Consider the following 27,549-nt stretch of genomic DNA (forward strand, 5'->3'; position numbering starts at 1 on the left):
TTTAAACTGCAGGCTAGCATTCAAGTGAAAACATTTTTATTTTTATTTTTTTCAAGAACAATCAATTTTCCTTAGCCGTTAGCACCACAAATCATCATCTGCAGATAATTATATAATAAACAACATGATTTACAAGCTAAGACTTCTTCAATATCCAAGTCCACTCAAGCTAAAGCTCATTTGTATCATTTCTCGACGGCAGTTATTTGCCATTTGCTTCCCCGAAATTATCTGGATTGTCAACTCCTTCCAACCATTCTTCTAGTTTTGCTGCCCTGTCAGCCCTGAAAACATCATAGTTTTCGGAAGCTGATAATAAATTATGACTTGGCGAGTTCCCATCAAGAGGTGCTGGTTCTCCTGGTAGGTCATCTGCTGTGTGACTTGAGACAGGCAATTCATCAACTTCAGTATCTGGTATAGTTGAACCAGTGCTGGCAGCTACAACTAATGGGGGAACACTGGGAAAGGAATCTTGTTTCTTACCCCTGGTTTGCCCCAATTCTTTTGGATCAAGTTGTGGCCATTTAAAATTGCTGGCCTTCTGTTTTGCTGATTTTATAACAGTTGAAAAATAACCATCGCTCCTTTCACCCTCCTGCTGGGCAAAAACTGAACTACGGCCCCATGTGGCTGGACCCCAAGAACTAGTCCTTCCTGCCTGAAAATTTGAGTAAGGGCTTCGGATTAGCCCTCTTCTTGGTTGTTTCGTTGACATGATAGCTAGAGATTTCTTGATGTCTCTTATCATCTCATCTGCAATCGGTAAGCCACACTCTTTCATTGAATTCACCATGATAATAGAATCCTCCAAATCTTCAGTGTGCAAAGCTGTTTCATGAGACTTTTCCACAACATTGTTCTTGAGATTGATGAGGTTGGGCACTGCATTCTGTGTGTGCTGCTGAACATAGAAAAGTCCTACTGAGGGTTCGTTTGCCAAATACTTTATCATCTCTGCCAAGCCTTCAGTTATCTCCACAAAGCCATCAGCAGTGGAGAACCCATGCATCTTGTTGAGGTGGATGGCAGTTCATCACTGTTTCCATAAAAAATGATGAGAAAGATCAGCATATTTTGGGGGAAAGAGGCAGGAATAACTCAATTTTTATTTCTATAGTATACTAGTAAGTATAACAGTAATAACACAACAAGAACAGCAACAACAACACAGGAAACAATTCTCACTGCACAATCTTCTCCTCCCAATTCATATGCTCTGCATGCATTACCACAAAGTATATGTACCTTCATCTATATTGGTTAACAACGTGGAGTAGGAATCATGGTCTGACTAATTATGAAGTTCAGATACAAAAGAATTAGTACTTTTTTTTGGAAGGGTGCAACCAGAAAAGTTTAAAGACATTAAAATATGAGCACCTCTTACTTTGTAGGGATCAAATGCCATGTCTCTGGGATTTGGTAAGGACTCATTCCTCCACATGGTCATCCATTCTCTAGTTTGTGATAATTGTTAATCACTAGTTTACTATTTAATGTGTTCTACCCTTTCATCACACCACCTTCAATTTAGTGTCTCAGTCACAAATGAAAATTTCCAGGAGCATTACAAGTTGTTGGTGGTGGATTAACACTGGTCACTCAAGCATCAAGATCACAACTATGGAGCTTTACTTGTTCATGCAAACTGTATTACTTAAAAATTGATATTTTTTTAATCACTTCCACTGCTTCATTGGACTCTTTTAAGGATTTGACACTTTTGAATCAGTTTTAATAACAGGCCAAATACTGAAATTTTGCAAGAAGACAAAAGCTCATTATTGTGAGATATTGATGGTTAGAAATGGTTCCAAGTTGTAATATATATCATATAAGATGCTTACAAGATCTATGGTGCTTACATTCACTTCCTGTACAATATAAATTGTTAAATTGGTCATGTTATGAAAATTGATGTTTCACATACTCTTAACCAAATGGCTAGAAATATGCAGAAAATAGGTCTAATAATAGATGTTATCTGCTGATTGCATATTTTGAAGTAACAATACTAGTGTAGGGGCACTGGAAACTAAAGAAGTACTACTAAGCCAGAACTGCAATTTTAATAGATCTAGGATGTAAAGATTGTTGAGTTCAACAGAATTAGGAAACAAAAACCAAATATTAAAATCGGCAGACTATACGGTAAAAGTAACGGTATTCATTATCATGGTCCAAAATTATGAAGAAGATGAAAAAGGATTGCAGTTGACACAAATAGCTGGGATGTGACTTCAATGGGTTGAATTGACTTCATAGACATCAGTGTTGTACAGCCTGTTAACATTTATCATATATACCAACAGAAGCTGATCTGAAACTTTGATTTCATTAAAATATAGAACATTTCAATTGACCTGGTTTAGTAGTTATGCAACCTTCATAGTATTTCATTGTGATATTCAACTAGGCAGGCAGTTGCTCATGCTGACCACAGCCAGTTGGTAGATCTTTTTTAAGTGCAATTCTTTGCTAATTACATCAAGATTGGTTAGCTCTAAAGACCAGCAGAGCCCCATCAGACCATTCTTGCAAATCAGGATCACATATATGCTAAAAAAAGAAGAAGATGATGCTTGGTCTGCAAAAGTTATATGGGAGATACGGTAAGTCATTGAGCTGTGAACAACAGTGAAAACAGGTTAGTCCACCCAAACAGTCCCCTATCCCAACCCAAATACAAGAAAGAAACAAAATAGAGAGAAAGAAAAGAAGACAGAAGAGAAGTGAACCTGGTGGGTACTGGATTGCTGGGGCATTTCACAGTTGAGCTGGGTTTATCACCAACAAGTTTACCAAATTATCCATTTCATGGATGCAAAGGACTCATGGATTGATCACTAATTAGTTTAACAACTTATCCTTTTCATGGATGCAAAGTTAGGCTCATAAGGCTCATATAAAGAATTCCTTCTGGCTCATAAGGCTGAGAGAGAGGGAGAGAGTGAGTCATAAGGCTCATATCAAGAATTCTCTTTGGTGCATAAGGCTCATATAAAAAATATTTGAGACTCATGCCAAGATTTCTCTTTGGCTCGTAAGACTCTAGAGAGAGAGAGAGAGAGAGCCTTACGTGTTTTATACATCCTCATAACCTAAGTGGTGAAGCAGAAGGGAATTGGATTTCAATTAGAAGTGAATAAGTAGTTTCATTCACAAATCCTCACCTCCCTCTAATTTGTTTTGAAATTCTGTGGTATTATTACCAATTTCCAATGTATTTTCTCTATTTCATAATTGTGTTGCACAGGGGAAGGACTTATTAGTGTTATTTACTTATTAATTTACCCAAATAAAGAACAGAATCTCTTAAGAGAGGGCAACCAAGAAAGGAGTTGAGGTTGCAAGAATATTAATGAATCGACTATTCTGAGTAAGAACCTCCTTACTTATTATATATATATATATATATATATATATATATTTTTGATAAGTAAACAAGATATGCATTAAAAAGAGACTAAAAGCCACAAAACATACAGAGAGTATACAAGGCAGCTAAGGCCTTAAAAAAGAGCAACAAGACCAGAAAAGATTCACCTCCCCTTAAGTGGATGCTACCCACTCCAAAAAGCCTATAAGGGAGAGAGACTCCTCCCTTAAATACAATCTGGCCCAGCTCCATAAGTTACAAACAAAAAAATTCTTTAATTTCTGGATATTCAACACCCCCCACCCCACCCCCTAAAAGCTAGTCTATTCCTCTCCTTCCAAACCGTCCAAAAAATACACAACGGTATGAATTTCCAAACCTTTTTCCTTTTCTTCCCCACAAAGGGGCCCTTCCAGGTAGTTAAGACCTCCTTTACAGTTTCTGGAAAGAGCCATTTAACATCTACTAACCCAAGAATAATATCCCACAAAGCTCTAGCCACTATACAGTGTATAAGAATATGATTTACATTTTCTTTTTCACAACCACACAAAAAACAACAATTAGGAAGTTGCACCCCTCTTATTTGGAGCCTATCCAGAGTGAGCACCTTCCCCCACGTTGCCTCCCAAGCGAAAAAAACAACTTTGGTTGGCACCCTATCCACCCAGATGCACCTTGAAGGAAATACTGTGTCATTAGGATTGGCCAACAACCTATAAGCTTCCTTGACCCTGAACTGATCATTTCTTCTTCGCCTCCACATAACTGAATCTTCCTCCAAAGAAGGCCTATGACCCCTCAAGATATAAATCAAATCCCCAACCATATCCAACTCCCAATCATTAAAGTCTCTCAAAAAGTTTAGATTCCAGCCTCCTTGACCAAAATTTTGATCCCACATCTCCTCAATCGTTGCATCCCTATGCGCAGCCATAAAAAAGAGGTGAGTGAAGCAATGGGACAGCGGTGTATCAGTGCACCAAATATCTTTCCAAAATCTGATTTTGGTGCACTTCCCAGCTAGAAACACTAGATTATCCCAGCACCAATCAGATTCTTTCAAAATCTCATTCCAAACCCCTACTCCAACCGCCCCATTAGCCTTCTTTGACCTCCAACCACGATCCTCTTGCCCATACTTCGTTGTGATCACTTGCTTCCAAAGATTATTTTTTTCGCAAGCAAACCTCCAAATCCACTTACCAAGCAAGGATCTGTTCAGCATGACTATTTTCCTTAAGCCTAGCCCACCCTTGTTCTTGTCTGTGCCAACCACATCCCATTTAACTAGATGAATTTTCCCCTCCAAGTTTCCTCCCACCCATAGAAAGTCTCTTTGAACTTTCTCTATTCTTTTAGCAACAGTCTTGGGCATTCGGAAAATAGACATTTGGTATATTGGCATGCTAGCCAAGGTGCTTTTTATGAGAGTGATCCTCCCCCCTTTGGAAATGTACTGCCTTTTTCAAAGCGCAAGTCTCCTCCTTACTCTCTCTTCCACCCCATCCCACATAGAAGGAGCCCTATTAGGAGCCCCTAGTGGGAGTCCCAAATATTGAGAGGGCAAGGATCCCACCCTGCAACCTAACTCAACTGCCAACTCTTGAATCTCCTCCACTTCTCCAACTGGGATGATTTCGCTTTTGGTTAAATTAATTCTTAGGCCTGAAGCCGCTTCAAACCAAAGAAGAATCCAACTTATTATATTCTTTAGAATAATACACTCGAAAATTTAATATTTCTAGAAAAAAAAAAAAAGAAACAAACAAATATTCTTTTCACCATTGCGCTGCATGTTTGGCCTTGTTTGTTAAATAATAGACCAATGTCTTCTGTCAGACTCAATGCTCTTTACTGTCTCTCTCTGGCTCTCTTAGAACCTTCATCTAGTCTTGAACCAAACTCCTCCTCAATACTTCAGTACACACACATGCACACATAAGGATACTATCATCTATCTTATAATTGCTACCATAGTGGTCAATAACAGTCCAAGCTCCTGTTGTTATAATTTTTTTTTTTTGATAGGTATGACATAACAACTGTTAATAATGTTTCTCTAGACCTTGCTGATAACTCAGATTCTTTGTTTTTCATTAACAAAAAACTAATGCCATCTCTTGTACCCAGTCCAAACACTAGGGAAGCCTGAATCCTAACAAGATTTATCCTTTTCTATAATGAATAAACAAACTAAGCCTCTTCCATTAAACCAATGTTTTTTCCTTTTTCTTTTTTTGATCAGAAACAAGAGATGTATCTTCTATCAAACCACTGTTGGTTGGCATAAATCAATTAAATGGCTGTAAATATTAATTCCACATGGATATCTTATTATGTGAAAGTACTAATCCCAATACCACCCAAGGTTCTTCTTATAAAGCTACAAGGGTTTCTTCATCCTTCAAAACAAGTAACCTCATACTGCCCCTGAACTAATTAATACTGCATCTGAACTGATCAAACATTCACCATGATTCTTTACCAAGTGTTTTCAAGTAACATCATACTGCCTCTGATCCTAATCAAACATTCACCATGATGCTTTACCAAATATTTTCAATTCCAAATCCCGGCACATACACAACTAGTCCATCAACCATTGCCATCTCTACATCTTTGAACACAAATTAATTTCATCCAACTTGAACCTGGTCTATGATGGCTATGTTTCTAGTGTCAAACCAACAAGATAAGGTGTATACAAAAATGAATCTTGAGGCTTGAGCTATTACCACCAGCAATCCAGAGACTCCCTTGTGGCCTCAAACGAAACATCTATACATATACATATGATCCTATTGCAAGCAACAGAAAAATGGTGGAAACAGCTACCAACCAATTTTGTCAGCAAGATTTTTTCTTCAATATCGGTACTAAAAACCCAAATTTTAGCTTCTCAAAGCAGGTTCTTGGAAAAAAATGATCACTTCTTCCCCCCAGAAATTTACTCGGAAAATTTTTCAACTACAAATTTTCACAAGAAACAAAAGCAACATAAATCAATACCCACTTACAAAAGTAAAACACCCAATTCTCGAAATATTATCTTCAACTGATTTCTTCCATTTACGGCATCAAAGAGCACACAAGGAATTAAGGGAAAAACTTAAGAAGAAGAAGAAGAACAACAAAAAAAAGTAAGGGAAAATTACTCACAGGAAACCCTAGAAGAGCTGGTGTTCGCGAAGAAACATCTTCATAACTTTATCATTCCAGGCACACTTTTCTAGGTTGCCAAACAGAGTCTAAAGATGATTCTTTTTGGTAACTCGAACAGAAGACAAATACTAACAATTCAGTGGTCCCTACTTTCGACACGTAAGCATGAGAGTACATTGGGACCCACACTCTTGTTGTGGATTTTTATCATATTTAATTGAATTATGTTAAAAAGGAACTGTAGCCGTTCGATTTCATTTCACGATCAAAAACGAACAGAAAATTTTATTGAATCATTAAATGAAAGAGGGAAAAATGTCTTTTTATTACCCTTACATTTTTTGCTTTTAAATAGGATAATAATGATAGAATATATTTGGTTGCTGCAAAATTTAAGGGAAAATAACAAAGAAAAAAAATTGAGAGGAAAAGTAAAATGAAAGAAAAAGAAAAGAAAAATGAAAAATAAATTTAAATTCAATAAATTATTTTTATATATTTTTTTCAAATTCATTTTACTTATTTTTTTCTATTATATCAAGATTAAATAATTTAAAAATATATAAATTTTAAATTATATTTGATTTTTTTTTATATTTTTTTTAGAGTGAAATCAAATATGAAAAAAAAATCATTTTTCTTAATATTTTTTTTTTTACTTTTGTATTTATCTAGCCTATGAAGTTTTATTTTATAAAATATTAAAATGGGGAGAATGACCATTTTAATATATTTATGTTATATTTATAATAATATATTTATTATTATTATTATAATAATAATATTGATAATAATACATGTAAATAATATAATAATTAAATATAAATTATTATTTTATTAATTATTATTTTAAAAATATTATAAATAACTTATCCAAAATAATAATAATAATAATAATAAATAATATAAGAATTTTACAAATTATTGTTTCATTCCAATAATTAAAAATATAAAGTTATTGTATTATTTATTATATAAATTTCATAAATGTTGAAATGTTTAATTTTGCAATATAACTATTAACAATATATTACAATAAAAATATTTGTTTTTATATTTTTATTAAATAAATTTCATAAATTCATTACTAGTTTTACAAATATAACTATTAAAAAAATATTATAATTAAAATTTATTTTATAACTATTAAAAAGTTAAGGCATGGCATATTTCTAATATATTTATGTTATAAGTTCAATACATAAATATTATACCTACAGTTTGTAATAAATTAAGGCATGTTGTCATGTATTGTATTTTTAATTTGTTTATTTTTTAAGTACAATATATAAATATAGGAGTTTAAGCGTTACCAATTCTTCTAAAAACAATTGTTGTCGAGAAAGACGTATTCTTCAACCTTATAGTGCATTCACCTAAACGCCTACAACATTCGAACACAAAGAGAGTTGAGAGCGTCTGAAGTACTACAATAAATTTTGTACTAATATTTTACGACAAATCTAATAGCATCATAAACATTATTTTATTCTAGTATATTACTAAGATCAATGCATTTTCATCATACCTATAACTTGGATATAATATTAATTTATTAAGAATATTAATAATATAAAACTAATATCATCGATGATATTAATGATGTGTTAATAATAATAATAATAATAATAATAATTTAATTAGTCTTAATGTAACATATAAAGCACAAAAAGATAAAAAAATAATTTTTAATAAAATTTACAAGTCTTAAGAATTAAAAAATTGAAATTATCTTCTAGGGTTTCTTTGTAGTAGTATTAATAATAAAAATAATAGATAATGTTAATAAGAATGATATTAATAATAATATGAATAACTTAAAATACTCATATCATAAATAAAAAAATATTAAGAGTAATATTAATATTTAATAATAATAATAATAATGCCTAAAAACGTAGAAAGAGAGAGAGAGAGAGAAAAAAGCAAAGTTAGGTGGTAATAAGAGAAAAGGACAAAAAAAGAAAAAGAAAAAAAAAATAGAATTGGAATTTTGAAAGGGTCAATTTTGTTTATTATTACTTGAGGACTTGGCAAGAATTTGTAAACATGGTAACCTTGAAGGAAATTATCATTCTTGGCTCACCATTTTTGATAATTTTCCCTTTAAATAATAATAATAATAATAATAATAATTCTAGGTTTTAATATTTACATGATGTTCAACCATTCAAGTTCAAGACTTCATGGATTGAGTTTATATATATTGTCATGCCCCCAAGTGTAACACCCCAAAATAAATTTTAGGGGCAAAATTGTAAATTAAAAATTAACTAATTAATTAAACTCATTAAAGGTAAAAGAGTCCTTTTACAATTAAAAATTATAGGTATAAATTAGATTTTCCTCTTATATTCTTTATTTAAAAAACTCTATTAATAAAAAATCAAAGAATTGGAGAACGTAGGACTAAAGGTTTGGAGGTTTAGAATTTGAAGTTCAGATTTTTCCAAGTGAGAAGTAAATTCGTCAAACTAAATATTTCAAGTTTTTGACCGCTTCTTCAAGGTAAGGGAAATTAATGTAGATTTTTATAAAAGAAAATAATTTTTTTTTTATATTGTATTTTGAAATGTGTAAAAATATTATTTTTATCTTTTCGCATTGATCAAATATGTGTTTTGTATGGAAAGTATATTTGAGAATATTCTTTGTTTATGAAAAATGAAAATTTTTGAAGATATGATATTTTGTTTTGCAAGTTTAAATTAATAAAATAAAGTGTTTGACTCTGAATTATACGGCTCTAGTTAACAAGTTATAATAGTTGACTTTATGGTCCTAGTCAACGGGTTATAATTGTTGACATTTGGCTTTATTTACCTTAACTATAACAAGTTTGAAAACTAGCCACTCATTTGTGAAATCCCACCTAATTGGGCACCATTTGTTATTTGATAATCAGAGTAAAGATATTTTAAATGCATTCGATTTGGTTTTGATGAGAAATTGTTTTGAAATGAATATGAAAAAGTTTTGTTGAAAATTTTGAATGTATTAGTATTTTGAACTCAAAAGTTTTTATGAAAATAAGTATATGTTATATCTCCTATTTGCAAGCATGATTGAAAATGTTCGATCTATGAAACTGCGTTGATGTTCCTTATTGAGCTTTAAGCTCATGCCCCTTCGTTTATAATTTTTCAGGTACCCTTAGTTCGAGCGAGAAGTGATGGCTAGGTTAGAGAATTTTTCTTTGTTAGGATTTTGGTTCAAACTTTATTTGGAATATTGTTTAGATGTTAAAATTTAATTTCCATTTAAATTATTTGAATTTGGAGTTATTTGGACAATAATATTCTAGTTGATGTGTTTTTTTTTTTTTTTTTAAGTTGATACTTGGAGATTTTAGAATTTTGTCATACTACTTTGAACATGAATTTAGTAATTGGTAAATTTTTAGTTACAATATGAATGTTTGTGTTGTTTCCACTTTGAGCCTTTAGGCTTGAGGTGTAAAATGACCATCATGCCCTTGGAGTGAGTTTTGGGGTGTGACACTAAGGGCATGAAGTTTTTTCACACCTCAAGCCCAATGACTCAAAGTGAAAACGACACAAATATTCATATTGTAATTAGAAATTTACCAATTACCAAATTTCTGTTCAAAGTAGTAAGACAAAATTCTAAAATCTTCAAGTATTAAACTTTTTTAAAAAAAAACTAATACATTAATCAAAGTGTTATTGTCCAAATAACTCCAAACTCAAAATAATTCAAACGATAATTAAGTTTTAATATCTAAACAATGTCCAAAATAAAGAGAATTTAAACAAATATCCTAATAAAACCAAATTTCCCTCATAACGGTCACTCCTCGCCCAAACTAAGGTTACCTAAAAGATTATTAACAAAGAGGGATGAACTCAAAGCCCAATAAGAAATATTAATACAGTTTCATGAGTCAAATATTTTCAATCATGCTTGCAAATAGGAGATGTAACATATACTTATTTTCATAAAAACTTTTGAGTTCAAAATGCTAATACATTCAAATTTTTTAACAAAATTTTCTCATATCCATTTCAAAACAATTTCTCATCAAAACAAAATCGAATACATTCAAAATATTTTTACTATGGTTATCATATGAAAAATGTTACCCAATTAAGTGGGACTTTACAATTGAGTAACTAGTTTTAAATTTGTTCCATTTAAATTGAATAAAACCAAATGTCAACAATTATAACCCATTGACATAAGGTCAACTATTATAACTCGTTGACTAAGACCATAATGTCAACTATTATAAACCGTTAACTAGGGTCATATAATTTAAAGTCAAATACTTTATTTCATTAATTCAAATTTACAAAACAAAACATCATATCTCCTCAATTTTTCATTTTTCATAAACAAAGAAAATGCTTAAATATATTTTCCATACAAAACATATATTTGATCCATGTATAAAGATAAAAATAATATTTTTACACATTACAAAATACAATATAAAAATAAAATTATTTTATTTTATAAAAATCTACATTAATTTCCCTTGCCTCAAAAAAGCACTCAAAATCTTGAAGAATAATCTCGGAAGAGTCTACTCTTCTCTTAGCATAATATCATATGCAACATTTATTTTTTATTATTTATTTAAAGATATAAATTTGATAATACTAAAAATATTTTATTTAGTATTAGAGATCCTAATTAATTTCCCTTGTTAATATTATCACCATCTAATATTATTTTCAACTTATTAAACAATAATACATTAATTTAGTAAGTTTTCAAATTATTGTAAAATTCATTTTTTTTCCTACTCTTACTCTTACTATTTATTTATTTTATATACTTAAATTAAAATAAAACCCATATAACAAACTATTATTATTATTCCCATAATCACTTAACGAGACGTCCACCCACACCACATTATATAAATATATATTATTATTATTATTATTACCTTTAAAGACCCTGAAACACCACCACTCAAAGTGATCAACTACATATATATATATATATATATTATTATTATTATTATTACTTTTAAATACCTATAACACCACTACTCAAACCCATCAACTACACCCATTATTATTATTATAATAATAACACTACATATATTATATTATTATTACTTTTAAAGACCCTATAACACTACTATTCAAAACCATCAGCTACACCCATTATTATTATTATTATAATAATAACACTTTTTTTTTTTCCTTCTTCTTTTGTTTCTTCCTTCCTGTCCGTCCACTCTCATCCTTATTTTTTTCTCCTTTTAATCCCCATGCTACACACACGTATACATTATTATTTTTATTTTTATTTTTATTATTATTATTTTTTCTTCACTGTTCCAAAAAATCACGTGATTCTTACTTTATTTATTTATTTCTAAATCTACTCATTTGAGTAATCAAAATATATCAATCTCCGTTAATAAATCAAACTATATTTATAAATTTTTAATATTTTTGATCTATAAATTAATTAAATGAACTCTAATTAAAATTGGTATATTAAAAAAAAATCTAAATATTACAAAATAATTAATGAATATAAAATATTAATTTAAGGACTAAAATCTTACTTTTAATCTTTAGACCTTAAACCTCCAAATTTTCAGTCCTATACTCTCTAATTTTTTTGATCTTTATATAAAAGAGTTTTTTTTTTAATAGAAAAAATAGGAAAAATCTAATTTATACCTGAGTTTTAAATACGAAAAGAACTTTTTACCCTTATTAAATTAGTTTAATTAATAAATAATTTATAAATTACGATTCTACCCCTAAATTGGGTTTGAGCATTACATATATATAATTTCTTTTGCATTTTTCATAATTTCTCACTTTAAAATTATTTTTAATTATTCTTAATTGTTTTCCAAATTTTCTTATGGTAAGTTTGTTAAAATTTCTGAAAAGAATAAATCCTAAGGTTATGTTTGGTTCCCATAAATTTTGAAGGAAAATGTAAGGGAAATAAAATACAAAGGAAAAGTAAAAGGAAATAAAAAGTGAAGGAAAATAAAAAAATAGATTAAAAGTTGATAAACTATTTTTTTATTACTTCAAACTCATTTTATTTATTTTAACTCATCAATATAAATATTAAATAATTTAAAAATAAATAAGTTTTTTTTTTAGTTTTAATTATATTTGATTTTCTTTGATATTTTTCATAGGACAATCAAACATGAAAAAATCATTTTTTTTGGTGTTTTTTTTTCTTTCCTTGGTATTTTCCGGAACCCAAACATAACCTAAAGGATATATATATATTTTTAGGGTTTGTTACAAGCATGAAAAAAGTTAAGAAAAAAAGAAGAAGATGAATGAATGTTGTAGGTATATTAGAAATTTGTTGATGGATATATTAATAAGATTGATATTTTTAAGTGGATGTGTAAATAGAGTGAATGTAAAGATAAATTTGATGAATATAAATATAATTTCCTGGAGGATTATTCTCTTTTATTTTTTTATTTCCTCCTAATTTTATTATCTATTTTCTTTACAGTACATTTTCCTTTTTCTTTCCTCAAAATTTTTCCATCTAATTTTTTTTCCCACGCAATTTCCTTCAAATTTTTCCTAACCAAGGTGTAAATTAGTGGATGGGGCCTCACAGTAGCCGATCCCATCCCAATTCTAAGAATTTGGATTTGATAGCAGAAAGATTGAATTGTGGAGGATAAAGCAGAGAGGACAGTCATGCTGATGGCTTCGGCTCTCGTGCCACTTCAAAGCTTGTGCTTTGCCTCCTCTTCAAAGCATTTTCCGTTGAAGATATCTGTAGTTTCACAAATTTCAACATCTTCTTATTCTTCAGCAAAGAATGCTCATCCCTTGAAGCTCCAGCACCCACCAAGAGCATCTTCCGAAGGTGTGCTTTCCCTCATCACTTTCTTCATCTTTTCTATTTCGGTCTTGCATGGATTTTTTGGATAGTGGGTTGCTGTTGGATTGACTATTTAGCTCTTGGCGATGTTGAATTCTGCATTTATGGGCTGTTTCCCAGTTTGGGTTTTGGTTGAATATGATATTGAGTTTTTGTTGCTTGCTTGTTTCATTACGGAATATAATAATTCTGGAAGTTCCTATCTGGAGTGGAATAGGCCAAAAGGGCCTCTACATCGTAGCAATAATGATAGGTAAAATTCATGTTTGATTTTCATTTATTTATTTTTCAATATGCGCTAATGTGAATAACACTAGCAGCAAAATCACAATAGGGACTTCCATTGAAGGATAATGGTTTAGGGTTTTGAAGGCAGGTTGAGAGGCAGAGAGGGGCCTTGATTTTGAAAACAGAAATTAGATTTAAAAGAAGAAATACAGAATTATATTGGAGGTTTGGAGCCCTGGGAGACCCTGTATGATTGCTTTGATATTTAGAGATAGAATGGAATTGCTTGGCCTTTTTGCTGCTTCAAGGTTCTGAATGATAGGTGTTGATTGTTGCAGCAATTAATCTTTAGATAGCCATGTGTACTGAGGAAGTCAGCCGACCTTATTTCCTCTGATTGGTTCAACTGCATGTTGGTTGATGGCTTCTGAAGACTGTTGCATACGGCCAGAGGGTTTGATTCTTTGGGATGTTCATGGATTGCATTTGACAAATCATAAAACTATAATCAATGGAATCAATGATAAGCTCAAGCTGTCATTAATGGCATACTTACCCAGTGTTGGTCAAAACTCTAAACATCTGAGTTTGTGGCATCCATTTCCTGCATTCACCTCATGCTTCCGTGTATGCTAGGTACAATAGCTTAGATCACATACCTCTCAATTAATGGGTATCCTCCAAGCATATACAAAGATCAAACTTAGGATGCTATCTTAATGCAACTGTCTACCTGTGACAAGCAAGCCAGCTATGATAAATTTCTTGAATTAGGCTCCAATGGTTGAATAATTAATTGTTAGGTGACAACACCATTGAATTAACAATTCTCCTAAACGCCTAAGCATATAGGATTTGAGCTCACAATGTATGTTATGCACTTCAACACCTTCCCTCACATGCAGCCTCCTTTGGGCTTACATGTGGGTTTAACAAATTGGGAAAATAAAGTAGTCTTTTTTAAACTTAATAAATTAAGGAAATAAACATGTGGTGAGGTTCAAACATATGACCTTCTTGTCAAATAAGGCTTTGATACCATATTGAACTACCAATTTTCCTAAAAGTTTAAACTTGTAGGATTTGGGCTTACAATGTATATCATGCAATCTAACAACTACATGAGCAATGCTTAGAAGCATATGCAGAAAAACTCTCTCTTTACTACGAAAAGAATGGTAAAGAATTTCTGGGTAAGAGTAAGCTAGAACCAAATCCTAGGATGAAACTTCCCTTATGCAAGTGGAGTTAGAAACTATGCTCTTCATCATTGGATGTGACATTTTTAGAACCATGTTTTTATCTCATGCAAGCTTCATCATGCAAAGGATCTGTAATTTATTAATTTAGTATTGTAACTATTGTTTCTTTTATTTTATCAAAAACAAAAAATTTATTAAAATGAATTAGCAAGTACACTAACTGATGATATATTTGTTCAAAGGATACCAAACTGATAAAAGAGTAGAAGAACAAGTCAAAATACTACAAAATATAAAGGAGATGAGTTGTACAATTGAGGGACAAAAAGGAATATTTACAATACCTAATGTAACGACCCGCATCCAACTGTGTAGATATTGTTTGCTCTCAACCCAAAAGGGTTCTCACGGCTTTAAAACGCGTCTACATAGTTAAGAGAAGTCCATACTTATAGCGTTAAGTACTTTCTCCCCTATCCGATGTGGGATATCACAAATATCCTCCTATACAGACACAACGTCCTTATTGTGTTCTATGGGATTATAGGGTCAAACAAACAAACATCCCTCATGGGGCCAAACAAACCCCCACACTAGAGTTGGGGATTGACTCTGATATTATTTGTAATGACCCACACCCAATTGTGTAGATATTGTCTGCTTTGGACCCAAAGGGACTCTCACAATTTTAAACCGAATCTACTTAGTTAAGAGGAACTCATACTTATATAGTGTCAGGAACTTTCTCCCTCATTCGATGTGGGATATCACACCTAAAATCATCTACACAACTTAGGGAGGCAAAAACAAACCCTTTATAGAAGTAGTTGTTTGGAACTTTGCTTTCTTAAAAATTTGCATTCTGGTTGGCTAAGAGAGCAACCCAAGAACGCATCCCAACTCTTGAGCGATATCAACAATTTGACGAAACCACCCTTCATACTTTCAAAAACCCCTATCCTTATTGGCCATCCATGAGATGACAATAGCGGAATTGCCTTCATCCCAAAGATTAGAGACCCAAGGTCTTGGCTTGCAATAAATTGTCCAAAAGTGCTATCATCTCTGGTCCAATGGCAAAATCTTCTGCAGTAAGTTTCAAAAAATGTTCTCAGGGTGTTATCGGTATGACCTCTAAGCACTCTTCTAATCCCTAGCTGTCCTAGGTTAGCCACAAGCAACTATCAAAGTTTAACTTCTACAAAAGCTATAGGAGACTATCATCACTCAAGATGTATATTCCTAGCTGTCTTCTTGAACTGCAAGTTCCCATCTAGCAACCCACAACTGAAATGTCTATCCTTAAAGACATGAATGATGGAAACCTAAAGGGTAGCAAATAAGTGTGTCAATCCCAAACAGCCTCCAATGTCCTCCATCTTTTCTAGAAAATCTTGATGTTACTTCCTTGCTAGATAATCTATATCAAAGTGAGGCTAGCCACACACCAAATACCCTGCCTTTGAGATGAGCTCCAAAGTCCCTAACCCTAAAAGATTTGGCCATCATATCCATTACACTTTTAGGGGAAATCCAAACCATTCCATCACTCAATTACCAATACTTTTCAATAACCCATGTCATAGCTTTGGCACCATTGGCCAATGTAGAAAAGGGTGATCCATGGATTTGCTAGTCATCAAACACATACCTCAACTATCTAGATTGAGGTTTATGTAAAGCCTCCTTAATTGTAGCATATTGTTAGCATCAACATTCTAATTAGTCAGAAGCCACACAAAGATATAGTTCACTATTCCATTCTATTAGTGTCTAGAGACTTATGTCAAGAATAATCATATGCAAAAAAGAATTATTGCTCCATTTGAAGGAATTCTTTCTTTTTAACAAATGAAAGAAGATTTTGATTAGCCATAAGCTGCTTAAATATTATAGTTTATTATTCCATGCTATTAGTGTCTATAGACTTATGGCTAAGAGAATAATCATCTATAAATATAAAAATATTGCTTCATTAAAAGGAATTTTTCCCTTTTAACAAATAAAGGGAGACTTTACCTAAATTTCACACAATGAAGACATGAAGCATGGACATCAAGGTTTCCTCACCATGGAAGTTCTGCATTTCACTAGTTGTGCCCAAGTGTGACAAGGTAGATGATTTAGTTGTATTGTCTAAGGCATACTATCATTACAATTCTTTGTTTGGCCTTATTTGAAAGATTCCTTTTTTTCACAGGGTTTTCCCATTCGTTTTTGAAAAGTTTTCCAGTTAGAGCTCCGTATTTGTTTTGTTTTCCAATTATTTTGCCTTGAGCATGTTGTGTGCTATCGCTAAAATCTATGATACATAGATATGTTAATTTCAACAAAAATTCCAATGTCAACATAATATGACATGGGTGCAAGTGTGAGATCCATTTTGGATACGCTTATATTGTCTAAGGCATACTATCATTACAATTCTTTGTTTGGCCTTATTTGAAAGATTCCCTTTTTTCACAGGGTTTTCCCATTCGTTTTTGAAAAGTTTTCTAGTTATAGCTTCGTATTTGTTTTGTTTTCCAATTATTTTGCCTTGAGCATGTTGTGTGCTATAACTAAAATCTATGATACATAGATATGTTAATTTCAACAAAAATTCCAATGTCAACATAATATGACATGGGTGCAAGTGTGAGATCCATGTTGGATAGGCTTATATTGCATTGAATATAACTATTTGGCTCATTACTACTTTGTCACTTTCTTTAATTTGTTTTAAATTATACTTAAATTAATTTCTAACTTGTGTAATTGAAGAAGTGCTTCTCTTTCTTAATTTTTTAAAATTATAATAAATAAAATTTAATGATAAATATAATAAGTAATAGCTTAAAAAATCTTAAGATAAATATGTAAGTTAGTATCTTAAAAAATCTAAAGATAAATTATAATAATTAATATAAAAAATCAAAATTTGCATATGAATTTGTTTTAGAAGATTTTTATAATGAAATCAATATGAATTTTTAAAATTCTAGACTAAAAAATTTACTAATAATGTGTTATAATATTTTTTTTAAGGATTTTTATTGCATTCTATTAAAATAAAAGACCTATAATAAATAGTTTTTCATGTACAATTAGCAATAACATCAAAGTAAAATAATACTTAACATCTTATTAAAATAAAAAAGGAATAAAATATATTTTCTAACTACAATAACTATGTAGTATCATAGATAACTTGTACTTATCTTACTATGTTTATGTTTAACATTAATTTATTTTTCATTAATCTCATATTTAAGTAGCGACATCCATAGTTGAAATCTTTTTCAATTGAATCCACGTGCCTTATGATTTTGGGATGCAAAAGATCCAACACCTAGACGTACACTTGACATCCATATGTAAAACCATGTAACATAGGTTAAAATAATGTAGGCATGAGTATTATTTTAGGAAAATCCTAGGGCATGCATAATTGAATTTCTTGGAGAACCCATTTTTTTTTATCTTTTTATCTCTTTGACTAATTTGATGGTTTATTTTCCTTCCAAAAAAAAAAAAAAAAACCATCCTAAGAAAGGCACTTTGTGGGAATTAGGGAAAAAGCAAAACAAAATAGCATATTGCCATTTTGATGGTGCTTACTTGGAAGTTTGTGTTTTGGGAAGCAGGCTTGGTGAAGGGATGAACAAACAAAACTAGACTCTCATGATGTCATGTTAATGTTGTACCTTTTGGTGTTCATGGTTTTTTGAGATCCCACATCATCTTGGGAGAAAAATTCCGGATATTATATATGTAGTAGGTTCCTCCTCTTAACTATGTAGGTGCATTTTAAAACTATGCGATCTTCAACCTAATGCGAAAAATATTTACATGGGAAGGAGTAGTTCGACACAATGGAACATGATGAGGACATTGTGTTTACATAGGGGGAGGGTGGTGGCTATGAGATCCTACATTGACTAGGGAGACAAGTTTTTGACACTATATATGCAATAACCTCTCTTATAGGTTTATTTAAGATTATATTGACAACACCATCATCCTGGGCAATGCTTTATGAATGTAGAAAGATGACTTCTTGATGTGAATAAAGAGTTTAAAATATAGGGAACAAGGGAATTATAGGCATTCATTAGTAGTTTATAGACTAAAAACATGTGTAGAAACACCTTTATTTTTACTTGCACTTGTTCATTGGGGGAGAAACCTTCACCATTCCACATAATACAACATGTTCCTACATGTTGTATGAATTCTTGTATAAGATATTGAATTAGCCACATAAGTAGTTATTGTTTTATATAACTTTTATCTTATTATTCTAAGCTTTTTTTTTTTTTTCTTTTTTTTAAAATTTTTTTATTTGAAGTATTACATATGTAGAAGTTTCATTGAAAACATGTTAATGCAAGAAGAAAAATATAAAACAATCCACACAAAAAGGTACATAAGGTTTTAACGTGATATGATTGACCATGCCCACACCCACAAATGCGGGGGAATTATTCTACTGTACTATAGAGAATATTATCGAGGATAGAAACTAGATATAATTATTAGGTTTCAAAATATCTCATATTTCCCTACTCCTTGTACCTACACCTTGAATCATAGACTTCTTCACTCCACCAAATGTCTCTTATTCTTCCTCACATTTTTATTTGCCATATATAGTTTTTACAAGCCTATCTTCATCTCATAACTTTTTCCTTCATGAATTAGAATATTTATAGAGATGTTTCTAATAGTTTTCCTTATTTCGTAAGGAAATCTAATATTACAATGACATATCAATATAAGAAATATTCTAAACAATATTTTTTAGAAAATGGAAAATTAGGAATTTAATACACTTCTCAACAATCTCTACCTTGATCAAAGTCCATTAAGTCAATCTTCCATCTCTTTATGATACAAGAAACTTTTCTAAACCAAATCCTTACTTCACACCATCGCTTCCTTACGTGCCATACTTTTTCATGTGCCACGATTCCCTTTGTGTACCATGGTCTTGTCATGCGATACGATTCCCTCATGTGCTATGAATTCAAGCCGTTTAGACACTTTAGAGTTTCCACCTTCTAAGGTGAAATAAATATATAGGAGAAGCTACACTTATTATGGATGGCGAAAACATGCTTCTTGTATCACATTCAGATGAGGGAATAATTAATTCTACCTTGAACTAAAAATCCTTTTGTAATTCTCTTATATGCTTAATTCTCTTTAACTTCTCTAAAAATCTTTAACCAAGTTTTTAATACGTTATGCATACAGAAGCTTCAATTCAAACATGTTAATGCAAGATACAAAAACAAAACAATCTACAGAAAAGGTACATGAGGTTTTAACGTTGTTTAACCAACCATGTCTATATCCATGAATGATAGATAATCATTCTACTATACCATAGAGAATACCACAAAGCACAAAAACTAAATAAAACTATTGGCCTCAAAACATATTATGTTTTCCCATTCCTTGTATTTACATCATGAACCATAAACCCTCTTACTTTTTTTTTTTTTTGATAGGTAAATAAGAACTTGTATTAGAAATGCCTAGAAGCGGCGAAAATAGTACACATGAAGTATACTAACATCGCCCAAGAAACTAGGCAAAAAGAAAGACAAAAAACCTTTTCCCTAACTAAACAAACAATCACTCTATAAAATCAATCATAGACAAAGTATGATCTTCTAAATACATCTTAACCCAATTCACATAAGTATACAAAAAAAGAATGTTTTAAAGCTTGGTTGGACTGTTCGATATCATTGAACACTTTTTCATTTCTTTCTTTCCATAAATTTCACATTAAGCATAAAGGGGCAGCCTTCCATGCCTTTTCCCTTTTCTTGCCCACAAAAGCGCCATTCCAACTAAGCAAATTCCTTTTAATCGAGGAATGCAAGACCCATTGCACACCAAAAAGAGAGAAGATCAAACTCCATAACATTGTAGCCTTCTTGCAAAACAAGATTAGATGGTCACTAGTTTCCTCTTTCTCTTTACACAAGTAGCACCTATTCGGCATATTTCATCCCCTCCTTTTGAGCTGATCGATGGTCGAAATTTTGTTCCAAGATGCTTCCTAAGCAAAAAAACTCACCCTCATCGGAGCCCAAGACCTCTAAATAATACTCCAAGGAAAAGGATCACTAGAGGCTCTCATGAAGGAGCAGTAGAGGGATCTAATAGAAACAATGTCATTCCTACTTTTTTTCCAGCTCAAAACATCCTCCACATCTCTTCTCACGACCAAAGGTTGCAGTTTCGGGAACAAGCCCTCGACCTCTTCCATCTCCCAATCGTTCAAATGTCTTGAAAAGCGAGGACTCCAACTACCCAACTCCCCGCCCTCCTCCCAAGCATCTAACACCTACTCATCCTTGTTAACCGCCAACAAGAATAAATTAGGGAAAACTTCTCTCAATGTTTGGTCCTCACACCACAAGTCATTTCAAAACTTGACCTTTCTCCCATTCCCTACAATAAAGCGGGATCTACAACGAATACCTTCCCATTCTTTTCTAATGGCTTTCACACCCCCACACCGTAGCCTCCCCTCACTCCTCTCGAATACACTCCCTTGCTTTACCAAGTGTCTCCTATTCTTCTTTATCTATATCTACCATGTATAATATTTACAAACTTATCTTCATCTTATAACTTTTCTCCCTTTTGACAGAATATTTATAGAAATATTTCTAATATTTTTCTTTATTCCATAAGGAAATCTAATTTTGCAATGGCATATCAACAAAGGGAGGGAAGGGTATTGGTAATGTATTTTTATTATGTTTTAGACAATAGAGATTTAGAGAGGGTGGTTGCTTAGTTATTCTCTTCCTCAATATTCCTATTCTTTAATCATCTCTATGTTGTTTTGTCCATTTATATATTTTTTCTTATGTCATATTACAGGAATTCCTACGGAGTTAATTGAAGATTCAAAGTTTGTTCCTTTGAATTCTGACGATCCTATATATGGTCCACCTGTAAGTTTTGGTTAGTTCCTTGCCAATTGTGACATGTGTTTTCTCTATTCAATGGTTCCTCCTCTTTAGCTATGCAACTGCTTATGGTTTCTGTTGGTTGTAATGAATACATATTTCTCCTACAATCATCAGATGTATCAATACTTCAAAATAAACTTATTCAACTAAAAAACAAAACCCACATTTGTTTTGAGCCTTTTTTTATTTTTATATTTTAACATTTTGAAGCATCAGCCTATTTCAAGTTTCATCAATATAATATTTCCTTAATTTGATGAGAATTTAAAATTACAAATTGGATTCAATTTAGACCTGAACTGGAACTGATACTTGAATCAGATCTCATCTTTTCTTTGAATTGGGAGTAAAGACATAATCTGTTGTTAATAGACAACATCATCTTTATGAATTCAAATGACGTTCAAGATTCAATTTTTTTTTTCTTCATATGTAGGCCTTGTTGCTCTTGGGCTTTGAAGTGGAGGAGGAAGTGAAGGTAATTCCTAATTTTCCTTTCATACCATTATTTTGGATTACATCCTTAATTTGATCAGTAGCAAATAACCCTCTTCAGGCAGCACAAATATTTTGCATTTTCTTGTGAGTTATCTCTTCCCTTCTTTCGGAGCAGATATTTGTACAGGTTACTGCTCTACTTTGTTCAAGGGTTTTATAACAAAGAGTGCCCAACATATAATCTATTTTTTCTGTGTTGACCAAGTTCATGAGAATCTTAAGTCCAACATATAGTGATGTCATGTGGTAAGCTCTGGAAGCTTTTATGATTTTCCATTTATAGATATCAGTCAGCTTATATACTGAAGCGTCACCTAATTGCTGTGCCTTAGTTGCATATGTCATTTGGATATGTGTAGTTCTTTCGATCAAATTGTTTTCACTATTTGTCATACGTTGTCTTAAGTTCATTACTGCAACAGGAAAGAATGTTTTGTAAAATAGGTGTTCTGTGCTTGAGGATCTGTTTTAAGAAAAGTGGTAAGGGTAAAGATATAGTGCTTTTGTTGCGAATACTGAGATGTGCATCTATTCAGTAATTTTTAAAAGGAGATGATTTTTCTTCTTTAGGAATTACTTCAATAATGTTCCCTAGAGCACACGCATTTATTACCCTGAGCTGTCTTCTTAGTGCAGATACGGCAGCTTTTGAAAGAGTTGGATGGTGAATTCCTTCAGGTAACTATTTACTATTAGCCCTTTATGTGTCTTATGAGTTGACAAAAGAGGCCCAGAAGGAAAGTGGAAACTTATACAGAGATGTCCTTTTTTAAGTATAAAATGTTATTTTAACAAGTTTACCCCTTATGCAATTTTCAGAAAATGCATAGTAATAAATCTGAAAAAATTTTGATTTCCGAAATGCAATTCTTAAAAAGTGTAATACTTCTTGATTAGTATTTTCAATTATTGGGGTTTACTGTTGTGTCCATTTGTGCATGTGCTTGTCAGTATTTTCTTCTCTTTTGGATTTTGCATGGAGTGTGTTAAGCAGTTTTTAAGCTAAGAAGTTTAGGTATAGATCAATTCTTCAAAGTACTGTCTGGAAATTGATCAGAAGTTGTTTTGGCCCATTATGTTAGGTGATTTCTAACTTTCAAATAATCATAAACGGAAAGGATTTTTTGATTCTCCCTTCCATCATCTTGTTATTTGCTGGCATTGTTGCTGTAGGTGATCAAAAGGGTTTACCTTACCATGATTAATCCATATTGTAATATATGAGGATGATTATATATAATTATAACAAAGGTCTCTGCTTCGTTTTACCATATTACCTTTTTCTAATTTTAATCCAAATATTCATTATGTAGGTTATTTATTGCACTGAAGACATGATAACTCGTTCGCTTTGGGAAGCAATGAACACAGAACAGTCAAATTTGGAAGCACTGAAGGTTGAGTATTTTAACATCCTGGTTCTTTTTTCTTTCTTGCTAGTTGTCTTTATCATTGTGTTTGTCCACAATCTGCCTATGAATTAGAGATCATTTGTATGCCTGACTTCATCCAAATATTATAGTGAAAAGAAACCAATTGGTGAAAGAAAAGATCTTCTAATCAGTTTTGAAGAACTTATGAACAAATAAAGGGTGTTCATAGTTTTCAGGGGGTCCATTTATTTACAGCTGTTATCAACAAAATGAAAACAAGAAAATGGGAAACAAAATCATTCATATGTTGCTGCAGCTGAAGCATGAACCTCCACATTCTTTTAGGATACCATGAATTGTAAGTGTAAAAATAACCAAATAGCGATACAACTGATGTATTTTACAGTTTGAAGAGAAGACAATAAATTCTGAAAAACCTCGTCTTGATATATGAAACTACCTAGAAAGGGTGAATAGGTAGTCCAAGTGATCATACCCAAAATTAAATTTGTATTTCATTTATTCAATTAATATTTGATATGAATAATGTTCATCAATCCCATTCTCAAAAATTTCAATTGCACAAATAGACATAGGATTTAGCATGGAAATACCGCCTAAAAATCTCTAGGTGTAAAAAACCAAGGTTGGTCTATTGATGGTAAATGATCTACTAATTATGAGAAAAAGGTATACAAACCTAACCAAATGCTCCTACTTCCTAGGGTCTTATATAGTTAGTACCTATACTCTTCTTTTATGTCCCTGACACAACACTCCTTGTGCTCCTTAATGAATCCCTCAAACCCCTTATTGAGGTTTGAAGTGTTGCGAATCCTTGGCCCTTTTGATGGTTGAAAGATTTTTTTCAAGAATGGTCTTGAAAGGTTTGAGAGATGGAGTTTAGGGCTCTAAGAATGACTGTTCTTTTGTTTGCACATTTTTCATCAAAACATACCTTTTTACACTTGAAAAATCCTAGGACTTAATTGTGGAGAGTTTTGCTTTTGTAAACTTACCAAAAAAGAATTTTAGAAATAAAAAGAGAATCAAATTGTGGAAATGGAAGCCCGAATGTTTGAACATCCCAAAGAGGGCATTTGAATGCAGCATGGGATGTTTGAACTTCCTTAGGGATAGATTGAACGCCTAGAGGGATGTTTGAATGCCCTAGGGTATGTTTGAATGTTCTTCCCTATTTTTTCAAGCTCCCCAATTTTCATTTTTCAATCTTTTACCCATAATATGCATCCTTATTTCATGTATTAGCTATTATATTAGCTCTAACATTCCTAAATGCATGCATACCTCAAAAAACATCAACTCTAAAATAGTCTGAAGCTAACTCTGAAGTAGTCCGAAGTTGAATTGACATCAATAAGACCCAAGAAAGTATGTTGCATCCTAATCAATAAAAATATAACAAAATTGTCAACTAATCCTAATACATCAACAAATTCCTTTGTATCCAGATGCAGAAGGAAGAATTATGACCCTAGACTGAAGAATTGCTCTCATAAGATGTCACTAGCTCAATTATGACCCTTCACATATATTCTAGTGAAACCATACTCATTCTTTTTTTCTTTCTCTTTTTCTCTTTTTGATAGGATAATAAATGTATATTCTGTTCTGCAGATTGCAAAAGCACTGCCACGAATTTGCTTCTTATCTGGTCTTAGCGGGGAGGAGATGATGATGTTCATTGATGCCTTTCCAGAAACTGGTATTATGAATATTGAGTTACCGATTTTCCCAAAAGCTTAAACTATTCGGTTTTAGGCCTACAATGTATATCATGCTTAACACCCTCCCCCATGTACCCAACAAATAAGCAGATAGATATAAAGATGAGAGCTTTCATATCGCGTTTGAGTTACGAATTTACTTAAAAGCAAGTGATAAGGATTTAGGCCTACATTTATATCATGTTCTTTGTCTTGATGAATCGAATTTTCATTTAAGATACTTATGCTGCTGGAATATGCATTTTCAAATGCATTATGCAACAGATTTGATACTATTCATCTGGGTTGGATGCAGGATTAGAAGCAGCTGTATTTGCAGCTCTTGTTCCCAACAGTGCTGATAAACCCCTCCAAGAGTTGATAGAAGAGATTATGGGAGATCATGAAATGCTGGTAGGCTGATATTTCCTCACTGTATTTCATATGATTTTCTGCAAAGGAGTTTAATTTTTTTGCTGATAAACCTTCAACTTCCATGCAGTCTGGGAAACAAATGGATTAGACACTGGGAGCTGCAGACTAGAAGATTTTCTTTGACGATTGAAGAATCTAATTTCAGCCCATGCAATGGTTTGTAGTTTTTATTTGGGGTTGTGTCTCAAAGATAATCCTGATTTCATTTCAAACAATCTTTCTTTACCTGTCTGTGTGGGGAAATGGGTAGAGAAGTCTGATTTTCAATACATTTCTTCAACAACTAAAATTTAATCATATATAAATATGTGATCAAATAATTCAAGGCTTTCTTTTTATTGGGTAAAAATCGACAACCCTTTTAAAAATTTAATTTTCTTTGATAGAATTTCAAGTATGTCTAAAATCCCATAAAATTTATTTAAATATTAGAGAATTTTATTAACACTTTATTTTTTAAAGTAACTTGCTACAAAACCCTACATAGATTTAAAAGTTTCCATAATAGTTACACACTCTATTTGAATTTACAAATGCTACCTTGGCTCAAAATCTTTATCACATCTTGCCTACTTATGATTTGTTTGTCAACCCATCTAGTTTTTCTAGATCTTAGGAAAAGGGGGGGAAAAATAAATATGACTACCTCTTGTTGGATCAACCCCACACTCTCATCAAGTGGTGTCAACCTATCTAGGGACAACAAATTCTTTTTCAAAAATAATATGTTACAAATGTCACCATGTGATCACCCAATCAACCAAGGTTTTGCCCATCTAACCATCCACTAGGGACACAAAATTCTTTCTCAAATATAACATGTTACAAGTGCCACCATATGATCACTCATTAAACCATGGTTTTGGCTATTAAACATGGTTTGCTCTTCTTAATTAATCAAATTAAGCAAACTTCCTATGTTAGTATGCTTATTTATTATTTCATTCATTCATGACTAAGTTATGATTAAATGAATAGTAGAATGTTGCTTATGGTATAATGACCAACTATCTTCAAACCCTCCTTATGTAAGTGACAAATGTTTCCTATGAACTCAATTTTGCCATCATTCATAGTTTGTATTTTCATGCAAGTGAAGGACACATGATGCATTGGATTAATATATCAACTTTCGTTATCGGTCTCTGTGTTTCTTCTTACATATTACTAGATAGGGTTAATTTCATTCACATTTTTTGAGGTTTCAGTTAAATATATGTAGTTACCGTTAATTTGAAATTTTATTAAATATCTTACTTTTCCTTTTATTTTATTGTTTTCACTCACCTCGTCTTTAATTTAAAATAAGAAGTATTTGATAAAATTTTAAACTTAGGATAAGTGTATTTATCTCAAACTTTAAGGTAATGTTTGGTTGGTCGGATATAGTACGAGACAAAATAAGAGAAGAGATATTACATCTTATTCTCATGCTTGATTGATAAAATCACTTATCGTATTCATATTCATATGAGATATGTTAATTCCATACTAAGATATGAGATATGCATATCCCATGTATCATAATTTTTTTTTTTTATCATTTTTTTTATATACTCATTTTGTAAAATAATTTTTTTTTATTATTATAAATCAAATTTAACCTTATTAGATGACCTTGGCCAAAGCTTAATGAAAAAATCCACAATAATGTCCGTGTACGGCAATCCAATTGCTTGCAAACACCTCTCTAGCTGG

At 31.8% G+C, this 27,549-nt stretch overlaps 2 protein-coding genes across 10 annotated transcripts; one reads left to right on the forward strand and one right to left on the reverse strand.

The window, feature by feature from the left end:
* Window positions 1-19: 19 nt before the first annotated feature.
* LOC100258145 (uncharacterized) lies at window positions 20-6,709 on the reverse strand. 9 transcript variants are annotated; one of them, XM_059742238.1, is made up of 3 exons: window positions 6,545-6,709; window positions 2,388-2,628; window positions 20-1,039 (listed from the first exon to the last, which is right to left on the reverse strand). In XM_059742238.1, exon 3 carries the CDS (start codon window positions 1,010-1,012, stop codon window positions 203-205), a length of 810 nt encoding a protein of 269 aa, XP_059598221.1. In that variant the 5' UTR covers window positions 1,013-1,039; window positions 2,388-2,628; window positions 6,545-6,709; the 3' UTR covers window positions 20-202. The 9 variants fall into 9 exon arrangements, 7 of the variants coding, with proteins under 7 accessions (XP_059598221.1, XP_010658353.1, XP_010658352.1 ...); XM_010660051.3 differs by having other exon boundaries at window positions 2,388-2,590; window positions 6,545-6,663; XM_010660050.3 differs by having other exon boundaries at window positions 2,367-2,590; window positions 6,545-6,663.
* Window positions 6,710-13,030: 6,321 nt separating this feature from the next.
* On the forward strand, window positions 13,031-26,200 carry LOC100263280 (uncharacterized). The gene is made up of 8 exons (XM_002269186.4): window positions 13,031-13,393; window positions 21,727-21,800; window positions 22,255-22,296; window positions 22,953-22,994; window positions 23,630-23,713; window positions 25,328-25,415; window positions 25,733-25,830; window positions 25,919-26,200. Exons 1-8 carry the CDS (start codon window positions 13,222-13,224, stop codon window positions 25,937-25,939), a joined length of 621 nt encoding a protein of 206 aa, XP_002269222.1. The 5' UTR covers window positions 13,031-13,221; the 3' UTR covers window positions 25,940-26,200.
* Window positions 26,201-27,549: the final 1,349 nt, after the last annotated feature.

This window comes from Vitis vinifera, chromosome 13, assembly GCF_030704535.1.
Source record: "Vitis vinifera cultivar Pinot Noir 40024 chromosome 13, ASM3070453v1".
Taxonomy (NCBI): domain Eukaryota; kingdom Viridiplantae; phylum Streptophyta; class Magnoliopsida; order Vitales; family Vitaceae; genus Vitis; species Vitis vinifera.